Source organism: Nilaparvata lugens, chromosome 1 (genome assembly GCF_014356525.2).
Source record: "Nilaparvata lugens isolate BPH chromosome 1, ASM1435652v1, whole genome shotgun sequence".
In the NCBI taxonomy this organism is placed as follows: Eukaryota; Metazoa; Arthropoda; class Insecta; order Hemiptera; family Delphacidae; genus Nilaparvata; species Nilaparvata lugens.
This window is the reverse complement of record NC_052504.1, coordinates 58,734,667-58,758,359: the sequence shown is the minus strand read 5'-3', so window position 1 is coordinate 58,758,359 and position 23,693 is coordinate 58,734,667. Positions and strand designations below refer to the sequence as shown.

At 34.9% G+C, this 23,693-nt stretch overlaps 1 protein-coding gene and 1 long non-coding RNA gene across 7 annotated transcripts in view; one reads left to right on the top strand and one right to left on the bottom strand.

The window, feature by feature from the left end:
• Positions 1–733: 733 nt before the first annotated feature.
• Positions 734–3,090, bottom strand: LOC120353639. The gene is made up of 2 exons (XR_005572506.1): positions 2,770–3,090; positions 734–1,973 (listed from the first exon to the last, which is right to left on the bottom strand). It is a non-coding gene; the product is annotated as an uncharacterized LOC120353639 (long non-coding RNA).
• The window catches only part of LOC111052521 (protein split ends), a 151,588-nt gene continuing 129,735 nt past the window's right edge, over positions 1,841–23,693 (top strand). For 5 of the 6 annotated variants that reach the window (XM_039438139.1, XM_039438159.1, XM_039438137.1 and 2 more), the window contains exon 1: positions 1,842–2,197. In XM_039438139.1, the coding sequence (XP_039294073.1) occupies positions 2,115–2,197 (83 nt within the window). In that variant the 5' untranslated portion in view covers positions 1,842–2,114. Of the gene's footprint in view, positions 2,198–23,693 lie in introns of all 6 variants that reach the window. The other variant, XM_039438144.1, reaches the window with a different exon arrangement.

Here is a 23,693-nt window from a genome sequence, read left to right as displayed (position 1 = left end):
CGATTTTAATGATAATTTATTATAGTACGATTCAAGTTAATTCATTTAAGTCTTTTGATGTGATAAAATACAAATAATAGGCATATTTATATTTTCACATAATTAGCTCATGTGGTAAAATTTATGAAAGCGTGTATACTGTATATTATAGGATTTTAGAAGAGAGAGATATACAAGGCTTACTCCATTTCTAATCTTCATTTTTTTTAGCTCTAGTAGATAGAGGTTCAGTGAAAAAGCCTTTTGTTTGTTTGAGAAAAAAATCATTTTTTGTCAAACAAGCAATAACTATTCAAAAAAATATTAAAAAATGAATAGTTGAAACCAAAAAAGCTTAAGAATAATCAAAACTAAATTTTATCGGTAACTTAACGATTAATAATTTGAAATGGAAAAATTCTACATAGTTATCTATGTAAACTCAATGAATGTTAAGGTCATTATTACACACCTAGCTACGTATTTAGCTGGAAATACGTCTTCGGAAGATGTAGCCGTCCTATCTTTTAATCCAAAGCTATGAATCTGTCTCGCTCACACCAGCATAGCGTATAGCTGTAGCTTCCAATACTGGGAGATAGGACGGCAGACGTCTTCTGAAGACATATTTCTAGCTAAAAGGTAAAAGTAGATGGGTTTGTGATGACCATTAGAAAAGTTTTTTTAATCAGGTATTTAAAAATCAAACAATCAATTTTAGAGGTATGTACCAAACATTTACAAACACTTTACATTTACAAAGAAGAAAGAACACATTCTATATTATTCGCAATTATATCAATTAAATAATATAATTAATTCAATAATTTATAAGTGCATAATTTCACACATTAGGTGCTTATCTATATCAGAAGAATGTAGGTATGTTTTCGTTATAATCCTCAATGAATGAATGCCAACAACTGCCATTCGATAATGATTCAATTAGCTCATCTAGCAGCAAACTTTTATCACACAGGGGTTTGTGAATGATTATTTTCTTAGTTAATTTTAGAGTTTTATTTTTCATTTGTAACGTGATATTTAGATTTTTTCAATTGTTTATTCACTTATTTCGAAAAAAAACAATACAACTTTGGAAATAACATACATAATAGTCCAAAAATGTTTCCTGTACAAAAACATTACACTGTAAAATAATATACTAAATACTATTAAGACTGATAACAGAAAATATCAGATAGCAGAATGGATTAGTGTTTTCAATCAATAGAATTATTTAATGTGATGCATACTATTCATTGTAGAAGTCACACGTAGTTTGGGAAGTGCGAAAAGCCGCCATTGAAATGTCAATAACGTACTAATCAACTAGCAACAAAGTAGATTCATCTGTTATTATACGTAATTAGTATATGAAATTATTATGTTTCTGATCTAATACTTTATACTGTTGTATGCAGTGAGTATAGAATGTTACATTTCATACTCACAAACTTACATTCCATACTCACTGGTTGTATGTTGTTTGAAGTGTTTTTATACTGTTGTTTGTTGATTTAGAGGATTAGAGCCCAATTAAGTAGCGTAGTGTAATATGTGTTATTGTGTATTGATACAGTTTATCCTCTCTATGCAACTATGACTGGAAGCTCAACTAAAATGTTGAAAGTGCCTTAGTTCTGCCAGGAATCAATTTAGAAATGCAAGTGAACTGATGAAAAATATGAAATTCGGTGGTTGTTGTGGTGAGTAGAGTAGAGGGGGGGAACAGTGGTAGAGGAGGCGCCCCTCCCACAGCACTGGCAGTCGGCCTCCCCTCCACGCGGCGCGCAAATGGACTCGCCCGTGGTAATACTCGCATCCTGCTCTGCTCTGCTCTGGCAGCTCGCCCTTCCCCACAGCCAACAGCCACAGAGCCAGCCAGCCATCGCAGCGAGCCGAGCCTATCTACTGCGTACTGCTCCCGCCAGCGTGAGAAGTGACGTCACTTGTTGTAGAATAGTGCTTTAGCAGAGGTGTTATGTGCAGTGCTGAAATCAAGGAATTTGTTGTTACGTGATTTTCAATTGTATTATATTATTATTATTATTAATATGTGTTTGTGAGTGCAGTTCAATTTTTGTGTGATGCAACGTGAAAACTTATGTCCCAAATGAAGAGGCTAGGACAAGATGGTTAGAGAGACTCGTCACCTTTGGGTAGGAAATTTGCCGGAGAACATCCGAGAAGATCGGATTCGAGATCACTTTAAACGGTAAGAGTCCTTATCTCATCTAGTTCACCTTGAATTCTCACAGAAAACACAAGTTTTCTGTCAGAAAGTGACTGTCAACTGAACTACATGCATGTGTGTTTCTTACCAAATTTCTGACAAAAAAATAATCTCAATCTTATCAAATTCATTTTTATCATGAAGTTACATGTTCAATCAACAATATTCAAACTGAATTCACGATGAAAAACCGAGTTCTCTGTCAGAAAGTCAATGTGAACTGAACTTCTACACGCATGTGTTTTTAGGAAATTTCTGACAGAAAAATTATCTCTATCTTATCAAATTCATTTTTTATTTGAAGTTACATGTTCAATATACAATTTAAACTGAATTCACGATAAAAATTTAAATGTTTTCATACAAGTATTCCCCTTGGAATATGACTTCTCATAGTATTAGGTTGTAAACAAACAATATTTCTATACGGTCCGTATAGGCCTACTATCAGTCTAATTTTAACTTTTTCAACTTGGTTTTTATAAAAATTCTGTTTATCTCACTGTGCCTATTCCTTATTTACATCTAGAACTGACAGATATGGTGCTACTTACCCTCCCACCACCCTCATAAATATAGTACACTGTATTTATCACTTTTTTCCTAGCTCTTGCTTTATTGATTATTTCCTTTTCCAGCGCACTTCAGGTACTGTCGTATCACTGTTCATTATTGTGGAAGAAGATCAAAAATATTACCTACTGTATTTTGAAACGTTGCTTGTGGACTGATACGACGATGAACCCAGGTCTAATGTAGGGGCCTAGTGATTGAATGAATCAGAATTTGCTTGAAAATACTGGAAGATAATGCTGTTTGGATGTCCTGTATTGCTAAATCTATATCAATCTGACTGAAAGTTACGAAAACATCTACTAATTGCTGTGTTGCCAGATTGTGCTGTTCTCTATTTTGAAGTGATATGTTGCGTGGAAGTTACAAAGCTTCTCTACAAATTAGTAAATAACACTGGTGAAAGTTTTCCTGGAAGCAATTGACTACATAGTGTACATTTTTTCAATGCAAAAATTTGTTTTTCTATAGAGCTTGATTACTATTAAGTCAACACAACAATAATATATTCTGGAATTTCAAATTCAAATTGGAAATTTTGTAGATTTGAATACTGTATTCAATGTAAGTTAGAAGTCTATTGGTTTTGATGACCTGAGTGTTTGAAAATATTTGATTTGATGGTCTTGGATAAATTATTTTGGATTGAGACCTTATAAAAATAGGTAACCGATGTAGAGTATGTAGCCTACACTAAATTCGTAAGATTTACAATAAGTTACCGTGCTTTATAGAGCCTATACTGCGTATATTCTTTTCAGAGCCGACAATATTTATTTTTGTTGAAACACCGATTTATGTTGTTATATCACAATATATTATATTATCGTTATTCAAATCGCATTCAATCTTTATTCTTATTAATTAATTTTTAATACTTTGAAATTTTAAATCGGTACTGTGAAATTCGTTGATTACTTAGCAATAATGTAGGCCTACTGTCATTTAATGTATAAGCCAGTAGTACCTATTTATATTGAAAAATACATGAATAAAGAAAGAACTGTTATCCAATCTCTGTCCCCATCAATTTTGTTCTACAATAGGATTGCCTAAATATTTTACACTTTATGCAGTTCTAAACTATGGTACCGTACTTAAAATATTGGTAGCTGTATTTATATAACAAAAAACTTGAATATCCAATCACAGTTCTTTATTATGCATTGAATGAAATAACTTATAGGTATGAATTATCCCTCATAATTGCAATAAACAAAATATATTCGTACCTTTTTAAGACATTATTTGAAAGGATAAATAGGCTACTTGTCATAGACAATAATTGAATTAGCCTAATTTGCATTCAGTTATTTGTCAATTAGTAAATTTTATTTTGATATTGCTTAATAGATAGGATATGAATTACTGCTTGAATAAAAATATTCATAATATGATGTATTTGTAATCAGTCTTGAGTTATGAATTATATTAATTTGAGATACCTGACGTCAATATTGTGACTAATGAGATTGTTTGTATATTATTTGAGTTCATCAACTGGAAGTAATTTGCATTGAGTAGGAGGGGTGGGAGAATAGACCCCAATGTAGTTTTGGAAGTATCTTTGTAATAGTTGAGCAAGTGCCTAACAAAGGACTACTCTACTTTGCGGTCGGTTTTCTGGCAGTTCCTGGTATTCTCTTGCCTATTCACTTCCCCACACACCTACTCATTTCTTTTTGTGTCCGAAACTAAAGCCTCCTTTGTTGTATGTCTCTTCCGGAATCTTTCCCTATTCTCATTCATTGTTTTGCTATTCTGGCCACCCTTGTGATCCTTTAGAATTCCTGTGGACAACTTTTGAATAATCTTCCTTTTGTTCCAGTGCTATGTTCATCGGTTTGTTTACTGTTGTCACTCTTCTTTCAGTGTTTACAACGTAACGTGGGAACTCATTGGAAAGCGGTATTATTTAAATCTAAAAAATTTCTGTACGGTACTACTAGAGTACAACTTCATTTATTCATGTTCATGAGCTATTTTTGATAGAATTATTCAGCTAATGTAGGAAATAGAATTATTTTTTGATTAATTTCAATAAAGATTTATGTAAGATTCCAACATTCCAAAAGCTATGATGCACCTGAATATTTGTCTATATAAATACTGATTGTAGGCTATCTATGTAATTTAATGAATTTTCAGCTTAAACATAGAATTTATTGGCTTCAGGGGAAATCGGCAATATATTATTAGTTTGTCTTGACTATGTAGACTTCACTGATTCATTTATTTATTCTAAAGAATAAATTTAATTATCTATGAAGTTGTATAAATCGAGCATTTATTACCGGTAATTAATTTTGAAAATTAATTAATTTGTGGAATAATTGTGGTGGAATAATTTTTATTCCGATTGCCTCAAACCCTTGTTTCTAAGATTCATTGAAATTCATGAGAAATTCATGCTATTAAATTACAGTAATGAAAAACTAACACTATTTTGAAAGAAAACTACTTTTAAAATATTTATAAATAATGATAAATATTAATAGGCTTAATACCGTAGTGACATGCTGAACTTAATCAAGTTATTTCAGTGTCCTGAAATCAGGATTTCACCAAAACCTTGATAGAGATTGCTATAGACTATATTATTAGATATACTGAGTTAAATTCTTTAGTGAAGCTTATTTTGTTAGATCAGTACGTAAGGTCACCTTCGTTCCGAGTCGGTCACACAGCTGTGAAAAGCAAGATTCTATAGAAGTAGAGTCTACTAAACCTAAACAGGTACCTATTAATCACTCTTTTGAAATTAAAATGATAAATTCACAAGTTGGTTCAAAATCCCCTTCATAACACTGTGATTAAAGCTATAATAATTTGAATCTGATTTCTTTTTCAAAGTACAAATTTTATCAAGACGTTAAAAATAAGGTTTTATTGCAAGTCTAAAACTACCTACCTATTTTCTAGTAAATGGTCAATTTTTCAGTTGAACGGAAAACCTATTGAAATTCATTCAACTAATAACAAAAGGTTTCTTAACTTGTTTTCAAGAACCGGTAAGTGTTGATTAAAATTCCTTTTCCAATGAATATGTTTCACATAATAATGTTTTATTATGATCTGACTATGAATACCACAAGTGCAGGCTATTAGATAGTCATGTTATAGTAAAGTACCTTTTCCAATGATCACCGATTTTGTAAATCGAATCCTGCATTTTTCTGTTTCGTTGTAAAAAATGAATTACTTCTGAAATAGGCTTTTCCCGCTGACAGGAGGGTGCTGGGTGCTGGCTGTCCAATTCCATTACACGCTTCCTACCTTTTCATCTTCTCTTCTCCTTCGTTGTCTATCATCTTGTTTTCGCTGTTATTATTTTTTCTTCATGGTTGCTGAAAGAAATTGTTGTGTTGTTATGTCTGTATGTGTGGTGGGTGTCGGAGGGGTAGGTGGAGAGGAGGGAGGAGGCTACGTGTTTTCCACGGTTGGAAGATTTTCTGCTTGGAAACGATGGTCAGAATCCTAGCAAACTGGCAGCGTTGGTTGAATATGAAGCCGTTGGTGTAATTCATTAGGAATGTTGTCAGTTTGTAATGAATCTCACGTAGGAAAAGAGGCAGATAGTGTGAGAACCGAATAACTCGGTCGTTCCGTCCTCTGGTCATTTTCGTCTGAACACTGTTCGTTCGTTCGTTCACGCTTCCTCTTCGAAAACGTCACTGCCATTGCAATGTAATTCCGCGCGTCTTGCGATGCTCTTGTCTGCCTTCTTTGTCAGTTGTGTGCGAAAGAACAGGACAAACTTATCATCCTGGTTGGTCTTAGTTACCGGTCAAAAACCTTTTCGACCGAATCGACTTTCACTTGCCTTAAAACAGCGATCGTGACGCGCGCAGGACTGACTGACGGACCGACATGGACATGCGAGACTGCCTTGCCTCATGCATGTTCCAGCTTGGCAGGTGGAAAGCCACTCCAATTCTCAGCCAGTTTAATGCATACAACCACAGGCCTATGTCTACTTGGCCACCTCACTTATATAGAAGTGACTGGTGAATCGAAATCAACTATTTGTCAATCCATACTCGCCAAAACATCCATTTTCCAAATCATGGTCAGTCACTCAAATAATCTTGTTAGTCATAAGGTGGCTGTCAGAAGGCTAATTTCTTTGACATGGAGGTCTGGCTGTCGGATCGTTAATCTATTTGACTTGAATATTTAGTTCCCATGTTATCTTGTCTCGGATTTTGTTGGAGGTTGGAAGAAGTAAGCAATGAGATGAAATAGATGGATGGAGAATACTGGACATCTCTCAAATTGCAAAAAGGTTTTCTGGTCCTAATAGTATTCAAAAGTAATGTTGGAGAGACTAATGAAATTTATGTAGAAATGATAGAAATGCAGGTGAGAAGTTTAAACGACTCATGAGGAAAGGACACTCGTACTTTACTTTCAGAATTGAATGTGTTTGAAGAGATTCCTGTTGAATTATGCTCAAATATATTCCACTATAATGATATATTCGAAAAATGATCTAGACCAATGTGTTACACATGTCTCATGTTAGGCAAATTCGCAAATATAATAGAAAATATCTCAGATATAATCTAATGGGGTACAGATAACCAGTTTACAGTACAAAGTACAGATACGGAAAATATTACAGAGGGATATGATACAATAATTGGACTTATTCGAAAGAGAGGATTGTTGTTATCGATACAGAAGTATATGAATGAGATTTATAATTAAGACGATCAAGTGAAATATAATGCTTCTTAACCCACTTCAATTTAGTTATACAGTATAAGAAATCAAATATTTACTATATTAATCAGATATTTTCTATTCGTTTAGGATGCGAATTTATGAAGTAAGTAGACGTATTTGAATTGGTTTGCCCATACCTAACCATTGATCAGTAGTACATTCTTGATAATAATAATAAAAGAGAAAGTATTAGAACAGAATGTGTTCAAATTACATCATATCAACGTGGAATCAAAATGAGGTAGTTAATAATAGTTTTCCTCTGAAGTAAGCTGCTACTACTAGACTGCTGTAAGCTGTTTGCATATGAATAATAGATATCTAGATCTCTAGATGTGACACTTTGATTGAAGATAGTACGGCTTTCTGTACAGAGTAGCCCACTTGTGTAGCCCACCATGTATTTCTAGTTCAATTGAATTTTGAATCAAGTTGAGAGGGATCATTTACATCAACACTTATCGTAGAATTATTCTCAATTGAGATTCTCTGATAGCTTGAAGCGATCGATTCAATTTTAATGGCGTTGAATTCTTTTTCTCTGGATGATATTCTATAACTGCAATATCGGAAAATCTATTCAAACTTTTCAACTACAGTTTTGAGCTTCTAGCAATAGAAACTGCACACTGCACTCCAGGCCCGAGGGCTTGAGTTGCCTTGCTGCCTCTTGCTTCCTGTACGGTGTCTGATGCTTTCAATTGCCGGGCTTCCATTGCTCTCTCTATATCGCGTTGCAGTGCCGCTACCGCTACGTGACCTGACGCCTCTCACAATCTCACAACTCAGCTTCCTCTTACAAATTCCACAGAGCAGTTCACTTCACTAAAACTTTATTCCAATTTGTACTAAGATTCACATTTTAGTGCATTCAGGGCCAGGTTGAAAGGCATTTAAGTTGAAAGTTCATACAGGCATTCAGAAATGAAATGATTTAGATTAGATAATGCATTTTTGTTTTATTGAAAATAAAAATTAAACAAATCTTAATTAAAATTTGTTTTATGCCAGCAATATTCAGGGGTCCATATCACATAAAATGAGATTAAGAGAGAAAAAATATATATATATGATGATAAGATCATAGTTATGTGTCCTTATCATTGAATGAGGAGAGGAGAAAAGAAAATAAGTTTCTATTAAAGAGGAAGAAGGTTGATTTCGTTTGTTGTATTCATTATTCCTGCGACCTGTATTGAAAGTATATTTTAGATGGTTATCACGCACGTTTTCATACTAACATATGGTTGTTTGATTTATAGCTAGAAAAGCTGCGTTGCCTGAATCATGTCTTAGTGAGTTATTTTTGGGAATAATGTGAATTATTTATTTACATTGATGTGCATCTGTTAATAAAATGTGAGTACCATATTTTTTTCCTGTCCTCCTATCACAAGATATACAGAATCTATTATACAAGGACGTTTGGATGAGACAATAAATTGATGTAAATACCGCAATCTTCTTTGTTTTATTATACAAATGTAAATAAAACGTTTTGTTAGATGTCAGGTCTGAATTTTCTAAATATAATTCAATATAGATCTCATTGTAACATCCATCTCCAATTCTATTCATTTGGATCTCTCTTTTCTTTTATTCATTGCATTTTTCAATTCATTCACTCAAGTCTCCACAATATTTTAACTGGAAAAATTACTCTAACAAAATCTGTTTTAGAAAACAACAATAAATAAAATGAAGCTATAAAGTTTAAGTTGTAAGTTGAATACTTTCTTTTTACTGTTGTGGACTGTGCCAAATATTAACCAATCTCATTTCAATAATTTGCATTGTGATTCTCTCGACATATTTTAGCTCATATCCATAATATAGCCTACCGTATGCATAATCCACTCATAGCCATAGTTTCATGCTGAAACTGAACACCTTAAATCCGCCATTCATTTTATAAATGTTTAATAGAAGGGTTCGAAGCCTGTGGGGGGCTGACGTTGAATTTGAGAAGCCAATCTATTTCGGTGCATTTTTTGCGAGTTTGGCATCGAGTTACGGGCTGTTTGTTGGGTGCAGGAAGTGGCAGCATCAGGTTTCTTCCCAGCGGTTTGAGTTTACTGGATGACAGATCAGATGCCCAGCACCAGGCACCAGCTAGTTTGGTGAGCTCTGCTCTGATCCTCTGATGTGTTGCAAACTGGCAAGAATGGGTAGCAGAGGCTTATGCCGATGGTTATAGAGGCAACAGCTGACGTTACGTAACGCTGCTGCTGCTGCTGCTCCAGGCTGTTACGTCACCTCTTGGATCGCTTACAAAGCGTTTGTCGTGCCTGTACAGGTCTGCTCTGGCTGGCTTATGCTGATTATGTTGCCTGTGCACAGATTGGATCCTCATTTCGTCAGTTGTTGAATTGTAGGCGTGATAGGGCGAACAGGATTGAGTTATGGGCTACCACAGCTCAGGTTTTATCTGATAACAATGAGGAATATCGAGTATCGGCTGCCAAGAAATTCCAAAATATATTGAGTAATATGTCAGAAACATAGTTGCACACAATCATTGACAGTACTGTAGATAAGCTGTTGAAACATTGGATTATTATTTAAATACTGTATTGGCATATAGAATCACCTGACATGAATGCGCATTGTAGATCACTTACGCGGTTCTAGTTCTTTCGTATTTCTAATATGTCATCCATTTTTCCTCTTGTCTATTCTTTTCTATCTGAAATTTCTTATCTTTCGATCGACAAGAAACTTTGAAAATTTGTTTTTCAAGTTGCCTGACATTCACCTATTTCCAACGTGTGACTAATTCATCTTTGTTCACAGCTTGTAATTAATGAATTATTGCATAATTCAGAAAATCGATGCTTGGATAATTTCATCATGTTTAATCTAGTTTTATGAAGTGAATCACAATACGATGATGCTTCACAGATGATAATTTTTGTGAATGGATGATGAGTGCGCTCATCGAATTGTTCTACGATTCACTGATTGAGTGGTTCAACAGTTGCACACTTGTGTAATTATTAGACAACAGTTTGCAAGTACAGTATTGAAGATGGGAGTTCAGATTTATGTTGTGGCCGTAAAATATCGGAATGAATTTGTACTACTGTTGAAAAGGGAGAATAAAGCTCTGACTTATAACTGGATGCTTTGAAAACTTCTACTGCTCAGTATCAAGGAGAATCAAACTGTAATAAGTGAATTTCTGACTTGTAGTTAACTGGGAGTTTTGAAAACTCCTACTGCTCAGTCTTTTAGTAATTATCTCTATTATGAATACTCATGATACGACACAAATGCATCAATGATTCATGCACCTGAAGTGTAATATAACCTAGCAAATTTAGTGTCAAGCTAAACTTAATCTTTTCCTTACTTGGAAACTAGTCATATTCTCTTCAAATAGTTGTGTATGAATTAACTCTAACGTAATTAGATGGCTCTACTATGAAATAATTATAATAATTCTCAAAATCTCATGACTGTAGAGGGTGTAGAAGTAAAAGCCAAGGATAACATCTTTTGCAATCCCCTTGCTTCAAAATCATGAAATAACCCGTTAGATTGACAATTGAAACTGCTAATTATTGAGTCCTCTGTTTACATGGTTGTAATTCCAGAATGGAATGTGTAGATAGTTATGGAATGCGTTTTTTGCATCGCAATATTATTTATTGCTTATGTCTAATCACCTGAGTGCTTTTTCAGCCCTAGCCATTTCAGAATGCCTTTCACTATCAAGTATTAGATCAACTGTCTCGAATTGACAACATAAATATTCATGAATAGTGCTATATTGAGAAAAACTTTAGACTTTCAGCATTAGATGAATGGGAAGCATCGATGTTAGTCATAAACAATGCTGTCACTTTAAAGTGAATCCCACTGCACTCCTCATTATGCTGTGCAATGTCTGTTGAACACCTGGCCCTTACTTCAATGCACAAATAATACCTAATTATGCTCACACTTGTGGAATACATTAGTTTCAAGTCCGGTCTATTTGTTTGTAAATTTATTGTGTATTCACAGTTGTTGTATTTAATCAATCTTGTAGATAGTTCGTGTCATAGAAACAGTTTGGAGGATAAATAATCCCTTTTGTTTAATCAACATGAACATTTGAATTCAGATTCTTGCATGGACGCTTCAAATAATTGATAATTACAACTAGACACGAATGATCTTTCAAATATCACTTTACTTCTCTGAGAATTTTGTCTGCGACGATAACTATTATCGTGAAATTCTCATGAATTTTCTATTGAGTGAATCAGCGAATAAGATTATAGAAACCCTGGTTTTTTACGTATTTCTTTCCAATACCTTAAAAGATAAAATATTCAATTTTAATTTGAATCAGGGTAGAGAGAGGAAGCCAGCGCTATTAGTAACATCTTTTCAACCATGTTTGAAGTTACATTACCATGCATAAGAATATTGAAATATTTAACATTATAATTTCAATCATACCTGTATAAGTGTCAGTATTTTATTTTTAATTGCAAGAACAGTTTTAGCAAGCTGTTTTCACAACCTGTATACTAGAAACTTGTAGTCCTTGCATTTGCAGTCACGTGGTATCATCAGTTGGTGTGAAGGTGTTTGAGCTCCTGTCCACTTGGCTCGAAATACTCTCACCTGACAAAGTTTCATATAATTATCATCTTGTGCGCGCGCGTTCTGAGTTGGGAAGGTTACAAGAATTTTGTTTCTCCTCACACTGACTGCTGACTTTTGCCTCTCACCAAACTCCCTCTTTGTTCTTTGCAGTATTAGCAAACTACAATATTTAGTGCAACGTACATTCAAAAGTATGACCTTCTATTCAGTTCCGTTGTCCTTAACCAACATTCCAGGAAATACTTGATTATAGGTGTTGAATGCGAACATGGTTTAAGTTTAATTACAGTATTGTTGAACGTTTTCAAGGAATTGATGATTCAGTATTTGAAATTGCAAAAGGGTGACACATTACAGGTCACTAAGACCTTACTTAATAGTGCATTAAACTATTTATTTACATTGTAAATAATGGAATTATACGTTTACCTATGAAAACATCCAAAGGCTGTATAATTCTCAATGTCGGGAACCTATAATGATTTGCTCTCGTTACTTTAGTGGTTTCAATTTACACAGCTTCAGGTCTAAGCTGCTTGGTCTATTCGAATGAACCGTTTCTTCAAGCTAAAACCGTTCTCAAAGTGATAGAATTTGAAAATAGATTCAAACTTTTATCACAGAATAGGTACAGAATGGAAACTTGTAATCAATCGCCTATCTAACCAATGCTTATTACATGACGCCAATACTAAACACGTCACGTGACCTTGGGAAGTTCCAATCCTGGTCTTCTGATTGGCTCGTGGCAGTGAATGAGATCAATTGATCCGGATCATTAAAGTGATCCGAACCTACCATTAATACTATTACAATGCGGCGCTTCCTAACAAGATGGCGGATTTTAGCGTCAGGGTACTAGCCAAGTTTCCATACTGTATGTATACTGTGCTTTTATGAGCTCAAATTGATAGAAGTCGAAAATTAATCTTTGAGCTAGTAATGACTATTACTGGTACTGTAGAATTAGTAGTGCCATTATTGTGGTGGAAGAATTCAGTGAATAAAGTAAAATTTATTAAACTGTCATTTTTCATTTCCCTTCTCGTGAAAGGTGTTTTCAAATAATTTCAGCGAATAAAATTATGCTTGATTTCTCATCCCGTTACTATTGGCAGACAGGAAAATCAGATACAGTAATACAACACTTTAAAGCTTTATTGATTGAATTATGTGTTTATATCAGTCAGGACTTGACAAGCCAGTCAGTCAGGTCCAGCACTCACTCTCTCAACCATTTACATCTCGTTTCAACAGCTATTGTGGCTGGCATCACCTAAAATTCACAGTTATGTTGAACCATCGATCAATCCGATGCATGCATGTGGAATAGAAAGGATTGTCGTAGTTTCTTCTTGTGGCTTGAAGTTATTATTTTGATGACTGAGGCACGATTCGGGACACAATGGGAAATGAGGGAGGTGGTATGAGGTGGAGGAGGAGGGGGAGGAGTCCCCAGGTGCCTGGAGGAGCAGGACCAGGACCAGGAACCACGGAGCACTTTGAAGAAGTGGAGTAAGCAGCGGCAGCAGCAAGAAGGCGCCTACCGTTATATCCATCCATTCGCCGTTCCAGTGCGACGTGGCTTTCCCGTTAGGAAATTGATGTTAACAGCGGCCTGTGGCCCTTCTTGCCAACAATTACTGTGCAGCTCTTTGATTTTCCGCTTGATTTTTCGGTATGTAGATCAGGTCGCCTCCAATTCGCTTGCCGCTGCTTCCCGTCACCACATACCTGGTTCTAATTAATTACATAAATTGGTAAACCTTGATTAGAGAGAACATAAATTGAAAACCTCATTTTGGAAGTTTAAATGTGTAATAATTATATTATACATATTTCACCACAATTAACGGGTGTACTTTAAATGAAATGAAATAAGTTTTCAATTCAAGTAGGAAAATTGTTTCTGTTGAATACATAACTATACACTTATCACATGAATTAGTAATTGGTAAATGTTGATAAAATGAAAAATCAGATAGATTAGTTTCAGTTGTGATTAAAATTTGTTCAAGTTTAAAAAAAAATGTATAAGAGATGAAAATTATCCATTTATTCATTGACGCAAGTTATTCTACAAGAATCCTATGACAGGTCTCTCCCATCTGCAATTCAAATTATATTTGAAAGAACTGAATAACTATTCTGTATGATGCTATTTTTTATGTTTTATTCATAACATTTGAAGAGTGATTCATTCTTGAAACTCATACCTGCAATACAAGATTCATAAGGTTTGAAACGGATTTTTTCAATACTTGAAGTATTCAAAGTAGGTTCTTAGCTTTGCAAATGTATATTTTAGCAGATACTCCTTAATATATAATCCTCAATGTAATGTATTTTCATTCATCACCTTGATGGATTTGATTTATTGTGACTTTGATGTATTGGTTCTGATAACGAAGTAGATGAAGTTGATATTTTGCTATAGTAATCATCCTTGATCTTTGTCAAATCCCGGGATAGATTTCATTAACTGGTTACATTCTTTTATCTAATCTCTTCAAAATATTATTGTTACTCTGAACACATGTCTATGAAACAGAAAACGTGTTGGTCGTGCAGCTACAATAATAGATTATACATTATCATTCGTATTGATGGCCCCGACTTCACAATCCAATAAGTAGCGTAATTTGATGGCGATAGTAAATGTGACTGACATCACTATCATATGGAAAAGGATTAGAGCGTGGAATCAAGTGTCCAAATTGGGAATTTATCGTTGTAATAGCTTTAATAGCCCATAGCTTCGAAACGGTCATGCCATTCGTGGCTCATGATCGGTCAGTAATAATTAACCAAGAAATTAGCCCATTAATGAGACATAATTTTCCAAGGAATTGTGCCACAGTTCAGTCACCTTTCGTAACTGTTGGGCCTTGTGAGTGTGTTGTGGACGTAAACCAGGTTCACTTCACAGACAGGTGTGCTGTGTTGACTGGTTGCCAAACCAGGTTCTGTATTAGGTTCAATTGCAGTTTATGTCCTTTCTGAAATCGATATTTGTGGTCTGCAGCTTTGTCCTTCCATCTTCTTCCTTAATGCCCAAAGATAACTCAACCGAAGCTCATCCGGTCTCAGTTCTTATGCGTTAACGTTCACCTCAGCTTCATTCGTTCAACGTTAGCATACCTGTTTGAAAGTTTTGTTTCCATATTAGAACACTGACCATCATTATTTCCGACGTTATTGATTTTTGGTGAATCCATTCCTATTTCCGATTAGCTGTAACACTCTTCTGCACTTGCTCCAAATGTTACAAATTTATGATCAATAAGCAACTTCCAAATTTTCAATATTACACCCGTTCTTGCAACAAGCTTGCTTCATATAGTGGATCTTTACTCTTTTAGTAAATTCAATCTACGTTTTCTGGGAGTCAATTTAGCGCGAGTAAAAAACTGATGTAATTTTTCTTGTATGCAATAAAAATCATTCATTCACCAATAACTAAATTGTACCAATTTCATTGTGCTTGCTCGATGTTATCTATTTATTCCTGGAAGATTCCAAAAGATATTATCTTTGTCTACTATTTTGATTTCATTGATAATAATAATGAATGTAGTTATGTGTAGGAGGACTTGCACATAGATACTGGTCCACAGGTACGTTCTGGATGTGAGAAAGTAGGTTTGATATTGTAAATCAGGTTGTTGATTGAAGATCTCATGTATGGGTTATTATGTTGTTGGTGTCAGAGCCTAGTATCATAATTTTCTCACATGTGTGTTATGATTGTAACTGCGCAATAGTAGAATGTATAATTTACTTGACGTTTGAAGCAGAAATGACCAACTAGAATATTAATATACGTTTGGCACCAGAACTGGTCTGCTCGTTCAATAAAGGCTCTGTGTGTGAGTATTTTGGAAAGAGCGGTTGCCGGTTGCCGCGAAGTGGAATCTTAAAAATAGCGACTCCACTGGTGTGAGTTGCGCACTCGCGCCCCTGTGCGTACGGGAAGCCGGGGATTCGCTTCAACTGAATACGACGCTGGCTCAGAAATACAATCAGTGTTGACCGTGAACTCTGACCTATGTGAGGTCATCAAAAGACACCGACCATTGCAATAATTGATCCACATACATATAACACACAGCGCACTGTGGTCTGCAATGTTGATTTTGACAGATATTTGTGTTTGTCCTCTATGAACGTCATCAAAGAACCTTGCACAAAGTGTTTGACTTTCATTCAGAACTCACTTTATTATGTAAATCGCGATTCCTCTCTGATAGATGGCTTGCAGAGTAATTTGGTAATTTTGAAAATCAAAAATGGTTCGCGATTTGTAAAGAGCAATTTGTTGTTGGTATAGAAGAGGCTAAAATAATTATTGATTTTACTAGAGCCCTCATTCACCATATTCTCATATTGCTCACGTGATTCACCATACTCTAATATAGTGTTCTTCGTATGAACATCTTAAGACATTCATGAAAGGGTTTGATTTTACTTCAATTGGTTACTTCCTTTTTGGTTTATTATTGAAACTATTATAATAACTGTTTTAGTTTATTATAATAACTATAATAAATAAAATAAGTTTTGATTCACAATTAATAAATTACGCAGTTTAATTCTGAAACTTTTGATTTATCAGACACTATTAAATTTTATTATTATTCAGTAACAAAGTACACCGGTATTCAATACTAATTTGATGAAATAATTGATTCTAACTTTCACTTTTTATAAATTGATCCATATACATCTAATTTTATGGGTGTAATATAACTTTTGTCATTTTATTCATGATGGAGGATCAAAATCGACAAGTTTATGGAATATTGGGTTAGTGAAATCTCTTCGTGAAATAGGATTAAATGAAACTGTTTATTGTTCATGAGCACGTGATTCCTCCACATTCACTCTGGTAAACATTAACGTTCATTCAATCTTGTGGCATTGTGATCAAATTCACGGATACCTTTTACATTTTGTATGAAATCAAGGATGGATTAGAACCTCCATTAGTTGAAACCTACATCAGTTCACAATTCCAATAGCCTTACATAAATTTTAATAGGCAATTCTAACTAGTATTTTTGGAACTTCCTGGAATATTAGAATAGAATATAATTCTTTATTGTCATTAAACACATGGTGCAATAGCCATATTCATCAAGAAAAATTATAATCGATACTTTTCTTATTCTTATGAAGAGTAGTTCGAATAATAACTATTTGAAACAAGGTTGTATTTCGTGACCACTTACTCTGCCCTAATCTAGCAATAACTCCGAAATCCCTGGCTTGATTGTGTCGAGCATCCTTCAATCCAGCATGATTGAAAGATTAGGAGGATGCATTACAGTGCAATTTTCAGCAGTCTTCCTGTTGATCGGTTACAGAGGGGACTTGGATCGTTCTTGAAGCATGATGATATCCATTACTTTGATGGGATGACCATCTAAATAAATTGCGTTGTAACATGAGAGATAGGATGTGTAGAAAGAAATTTGTCATTGTTGTTTAGAATAATAGTAATAAATGAATAGAATGATTAATTTTATTATTCTCCATAATACCCTATTCGCTATTCGTGTTTTGCATTTTCGCAATTGAAGATCCTCCAACTATTGTAATTTTCTATAGGCTGATTCAGCTGAAGTTTATTTCCCTTCATTTGATTTCTCCTATCAATCCTCTCATTTGAAAAAAAATACTTTTCAAAATTTTTCTACAATGATCTTTTAAAACTATTGACACTATGGATTTTCTTTTATTTATTCACTCAATAATACACAAATAATATAGATGATTGAAAAAGGAACATCAGGCACATAAAAAAGTAGTTTCTTAGCCAAATTGTGATAACCAATTCTCCTTAAAGTTGGTTATGTTCAATGTCATCGATTCGAGTTTCTGTCAAAAATATAAAAATAGAAATTTTCAATTTGAATGGATTAGAAACCGTTACAAATACATAAATATCGCCCTCAATATTCTCTGAAGAGCATACTCTTTGTTCTCTATATCAGGATTTTCATAGTACAAAATATATTTTACATTAGAAACCTACACCAATTCGTAGCAGAGTAGATGCACATCTGGTTGAAAGCGGTTGATGGCGCCAAGCAGAGTTTCGCGAATTCGCGTTGATTTTAGCAACAATTGAGGCCGTCCCGACCAATCGAAGCAAAGAGAAAGCAAGGCATCGCTACGCTGAACAGAGAGCGTTCTCTGGTGTCAGCTCGGAGCTGCTTCAACGCAGGATGATGGTGAAAGCTGCTGCAGCTGAGCTCAGCAACCCAGCCAGCACCCAGCACTGCGACATGCATTCTCATTTGCATACGTTTAGCAGATCTGCTCTCTCTCAGCTAGCTGATTTCAGCCCTCATCCTCTCACCCACAATCAGCTCACTTTATGTGGTCCAAAAGCTGTACCTACGGGTCGCTGAGTGTTCCGTGGCCTGCGTGAAAGAGAACCGATTGTATTTGGGTCATGGCATCCATTCTATCGACCGATATAGTTGTACAGCTGGTTTGGTTTTGTATCTATGGTGTTGTCAGGTGTGGGTTTAGGTGTACGAGCTACTAGACTCTAATGGTTCTGCATACTGTTATGCACTTTTACCTGGATTCTATAAATTTACAGCGACTAATATCATATTCACTAGAGTTTATTAGAGTTAATTCAGGACTTGAAACACGAATCTAGTTTCTCATTATTTAAATGAGTGAGCTAGGTTGTTGAGACAATTTCAAATATTCTCATTCCGTAGGATTGACAACTCTTGGGCCTGAAAACATATATGTATAACTTAGCGATCTGCGGGCAGTCTTAGGAGAATGTGGATATAGATTTCTAAGATGTAGGTATATACACCTAAGAGACCACGGCCCACAGATCTGTGCATCAGACCCTTTGTGTGTCCCAGGCCCTTGAATAGAGTGAGAACCGTTTTATATTATCATTCCATTTCTAAGTTCACTTATGTACAAGTCAACACGCGGTCATGTCATGTATAATTGTACATCCCAATACTGATTGGAAAGTTGAAAATACATAATTAATTAGGCTACATTATTGCTCCTGGTGCATTCATACCTGATTTTACTATGATCTATACATTTTTATGTAATTAGTAACAATGCAATGTGAGTTTGTGAATTTATGAAGCAAGGAATCCGGTCAATAATGATTGAGATTTTATATTGCAGTAACTTGGCCATAGCAAGTCTCTCCTTCGTACTTCCTTGATCGCTTCTGTATCCTTTATGCTTGATTTATTATACTGGTCCGTCGGTACTCTGATGATTCAGCAGCATGCAATAGTTGTGGACCGCCCAGGAAACGCAGTTCTCTTCCTCATTTTTCATTGATGAGCATTCAGGACTCAGTCATTCAGATACTGTTCAGTTCAGTTCAGCATCCCCTCTCACAGCCGGCATTGTCGGCAACCCTTCATGCTACCCTCACAAGGGTGCTTCCCAATTAGATCTGCCCCTACAGCCATTATGTTTACATTGCATTCAGTATTCCAAGCTGCTGTTCAGAAGTCCATCGGCATAAATATTTTTACGTAATGCTGGAGGCTATTATGCGTCAATGGATGTAAACGAACAAGTCATTTCTGAGGACTATAGTTCTATCATTGGGCATGTATTACATTTTAGTTTATAAATTCCTGTCTTTTCAAATTCAGAGCTATGATAGATTAGCATGGGGAATGATATTCATTGGTGTGGTGAAAGGTGGATTGAGCTCTATGAACATTCTCATCAAGAGGAAAGGGATATGACGGATTGGAGGAGACGAAAATAATAATAAGTGCAAAACTATGGACTAATAAAAAAATGTTACATTGATTTGAATGTCTGAACTTTGTATACAAAACAGTTGGTTCTCCAGGTACCTAACTAGTGTAGAAGTATATATTATGGAAATTTAACTCATATTACCCATTTCAGTCCTTTTTAGATTATATTTTTATTCTATTACAAAACAAATAGGTAATCAAATACTTTAGGCTAGATATTTATTTATTCATTTATTTATTACTATAACTGAGAGGTTTAGCTGTATCACTGTTTAGATCAGCAAATAATCAACAAATTGTATTAATACTTTGTAAATAATTGTAGCTCATATGCTTTTTGTAATCATGTCTATAATTTGAATAAAGTCCTGGTCGTGTTGTACCCTCGACCAGAGACATTTTTATTATTATTATTTTTATTATTACTGTCATTGTTAGAACAAATTATTTATGTTTCCCCTTTTATATATATTTCATATAATTGAGTGAAACAAATGCTTTAGATGGAACGGAAACTACAGTGGTACTAAAAGTTTAAATTAATTCTCGTCACTTGCCATAAGTGGTGATTTAACATTTCATTTAGTTTATTTGATTGGCGGGTTATTCAATTGTTTCTTAGAAACGATTATGATAATAAAACTTCTTCAGGCGCTTAACGAAACCGAGAAATGTTTTGCAACGCTATTATTATGAAAACTTGAGCGATTCCAATTCCAAATATAATGAGAGTTGAATGAAACCTTTGCGACGCTTCTCTGTAATTTCATGAAATTGCAGTGCATGTGCAAGCCAGCAGCAGCAGCAACCCTTTGTGTTGTTCTGCATGAATTAATCCAGTGTTAAAATTGCGTTTCCTTTCGCTGATCGTTTTATTGAAACGTGAGTCCAGAATCCTTGATATTAACTTTGGCGCGCCTCTCAACAATAAAAAGTCGCGCTTCGTGAACGGAACGTCGCTCATTAGCACCAGTGTCCCATCACGATGGTCTCGCTTACATCTATTGCGTTATTAGGCCATTAAAATGTAATTTGAATATGCCACTGATTTATTTCACTTCAGACAGACTCCACCAAAGAAAAGCATCATGCATTCGCCTAATCTCGTGAAACTATGTTCACTACAAAAACCAGATACCTTGTGCCTGAAGGTCTCAGCGCTCAGCCTACTCACGCATTCATGAGCTGCAAAGATAGATTTAATTATTATGGATCAATAAAAAAGCAGCTTGAAGATACCCGATATCATAAATCTCTTCGATCTTTTGAAATTTTAATGAAGGCTTCGTTACTGCAATTTACATTTTTCCTCAGCATTCAAACCACTGGAAGTATGAACCTATCAGACAGGTTGATTTTTGGTTATAGCTAATAGTATTAATATTGTTTCAGTTTAGTATCTTAGTTTGTGTAAAATGTTGAGCTCCACTCATCTTTTGGCTTCATCGGTTCATGAAGTCTTGTTATTTTATGCTTATCCATCCTACACCCAATTCTTCAATTGAGAAGTCTACTGTCACTATCAGTGTAGCATAATGGGCAATGCTCAATCTGTGAATTTGTTTGCAATCAGTTCTAGACTAGAGTAAGGGGTGATTCATCATCCATAGAGATAATGTTGGTTAAAAAATACACAAAATAATTTATTCATACACATTAGCTGTTTCTTATCCAGTATGCCTGGTCTATCATTGGGCCCCTTTTTGAAGAGTTCATGAATCACAATAGCTGCTATCGTGACCCATGTCAGGACTGTAATAAATTACACATATTGTTGCCACAGCCTTATTTGAATGTATAATTTGCACATTCAAGCAGAATTTGATTACATTAAAATAATTGACAATTGTACAAGTGAAGAGGAAGGGATAATTTCATAGCTGATGAGAGTATAAGAACAACACTGATGACTAACATCCTTAATTTTAAAGGTAATTTGATGTCTTCTGCATGAGCGATTCTAATTTGTATCCTGAGTTACATTAGCGAGCATTGCATGACTCTGCTGTCATCATGGCTGTCAAATAGTATTGTGGTAATTACATTTACTCTACTGATTGAACGATTGTATTGTCCGAACAATCACAATTCAAACAATTCAACTTTATTCATTTGTATACAAGCTATTCTCCATAGTAAATAACTCGATTTGGATATCAGAAAATCAAAATTTCAGAATTTTGGTCTCCGTAGAATAAATAGAAACTATTCCTTTCAATATTGATTATTATTTAAAAGTGACGGAGGGCAATACTGTTATTTTGCCGTAATCTAGTAGCAGTGACTTGAAATCAATTTAAGAGAATTTCAATAATTTTCAACTGTGTTACATCGCTTCAATTGACTGAAAGTATTTTAACAAACATTGACTGTTTGCACATGTATATTGAAGATTTTTGGAATATTTCTCATGGTCTTTCAATTTACATTTGTTGAGGAGAGAATTTTTCCCAGTTACTTTTATTCCGCACCTTGAAACCGTGACAGTACTTATAATCATTTTGGTCTTGAAGAGATTCTATGGAGTGGAGGAGAGTATTTTCATAGTATAATAGTTTCTTCTACTCCATGATTGATCCATGGAAAAACAAGTATGTATTGAATGGAATGTGAGCGGGTTGTTCTAGGATGAGGACGGTAGCATGTAGCCTATACCTGTGCCATGGTGGAACCGTAGACCGCTTTGGTTACGTGGTTGGTGTTGGAAGAGAAGCCAAAGACAAAGGAGGATTTTGGGTAAGACGGTTGATGATGATGATGCCTCCTCTGTTTTTGTTTCTCACACAGGGAATTCGTCGGTCTTTGTTTGTTTCTTTCTTTATTTCGTACGGTAACCCAAAGAAAGGCGACCGCGTTAATGAGACCTGGCCGAGAGTGTTCTGTTGTGCCTTCGCCTTGTGCCCTCTTTGGCTCTCTTTGTCCTCCCGATCAGACAAAGGATGAACTAGCAGTTCGCCTCTGGAAATAGAGAGCGTTTAAATAGCTGGCACAGACTCCTTTCCACCCCCCCTCCTCTCCTTCCCCACTATTTTTCCAAACATTTTTCCTTTTTGTCCCAGAATAAAAATGCCAACGATAGGCGCTCGGCTGTCTAGGAACGCTAGTGAAGGCCTGACTCAACAGAGGTGCATTAAATAAATGGAACTCGGCTTATTTTACAAGCTCGTACTGAAGGAAATCCCCAAGCTTTTTCTCATTATTTAGAAACCTTATTACAATATAATTAAGAAGATCTCATTTTATTTTTTTCTTTAGTTTCCTCAGTTGGTTTACCTCAAGAAATTTGAGAGTTTCCACCATACAGTAATAATAATAATTGAAAGAAAAAAACTTACAGATAAGCTGATCTAATTTGAATGTAGATTTGAAGTTTTCTTGACAGAGAAGAAAAATATTGGAATGATTTTTGAAATACAAATTTGTTATTAATACATCAAGTACTTCAATCTATTTTAGCAATTTAATTAATTTTTTCAATAGAAACAAATCAATCAATGATGTGGAAGAGTCTCTGCTGTATAATGATTATTGTTCTGGAATCTAATCAAGGAATATTGAATTATGTGGATGAATATTCTGTATAAATATTCTGATGAATATTCTAGAACCTATTATTGCTTCATCCATGGAATCAACCATGACCAAAACTTATCAATTCTTTTTTATACCTCGTTCTGATGAATATTTCTTATTATATTGGCCCATTCTGGTGTACTCCCCTATGTCTCATCGATCAACCACACGTCTACATATCCCTTATGTTGGATTGAATCCATCATGAAAAGATTTGACACGTTTCT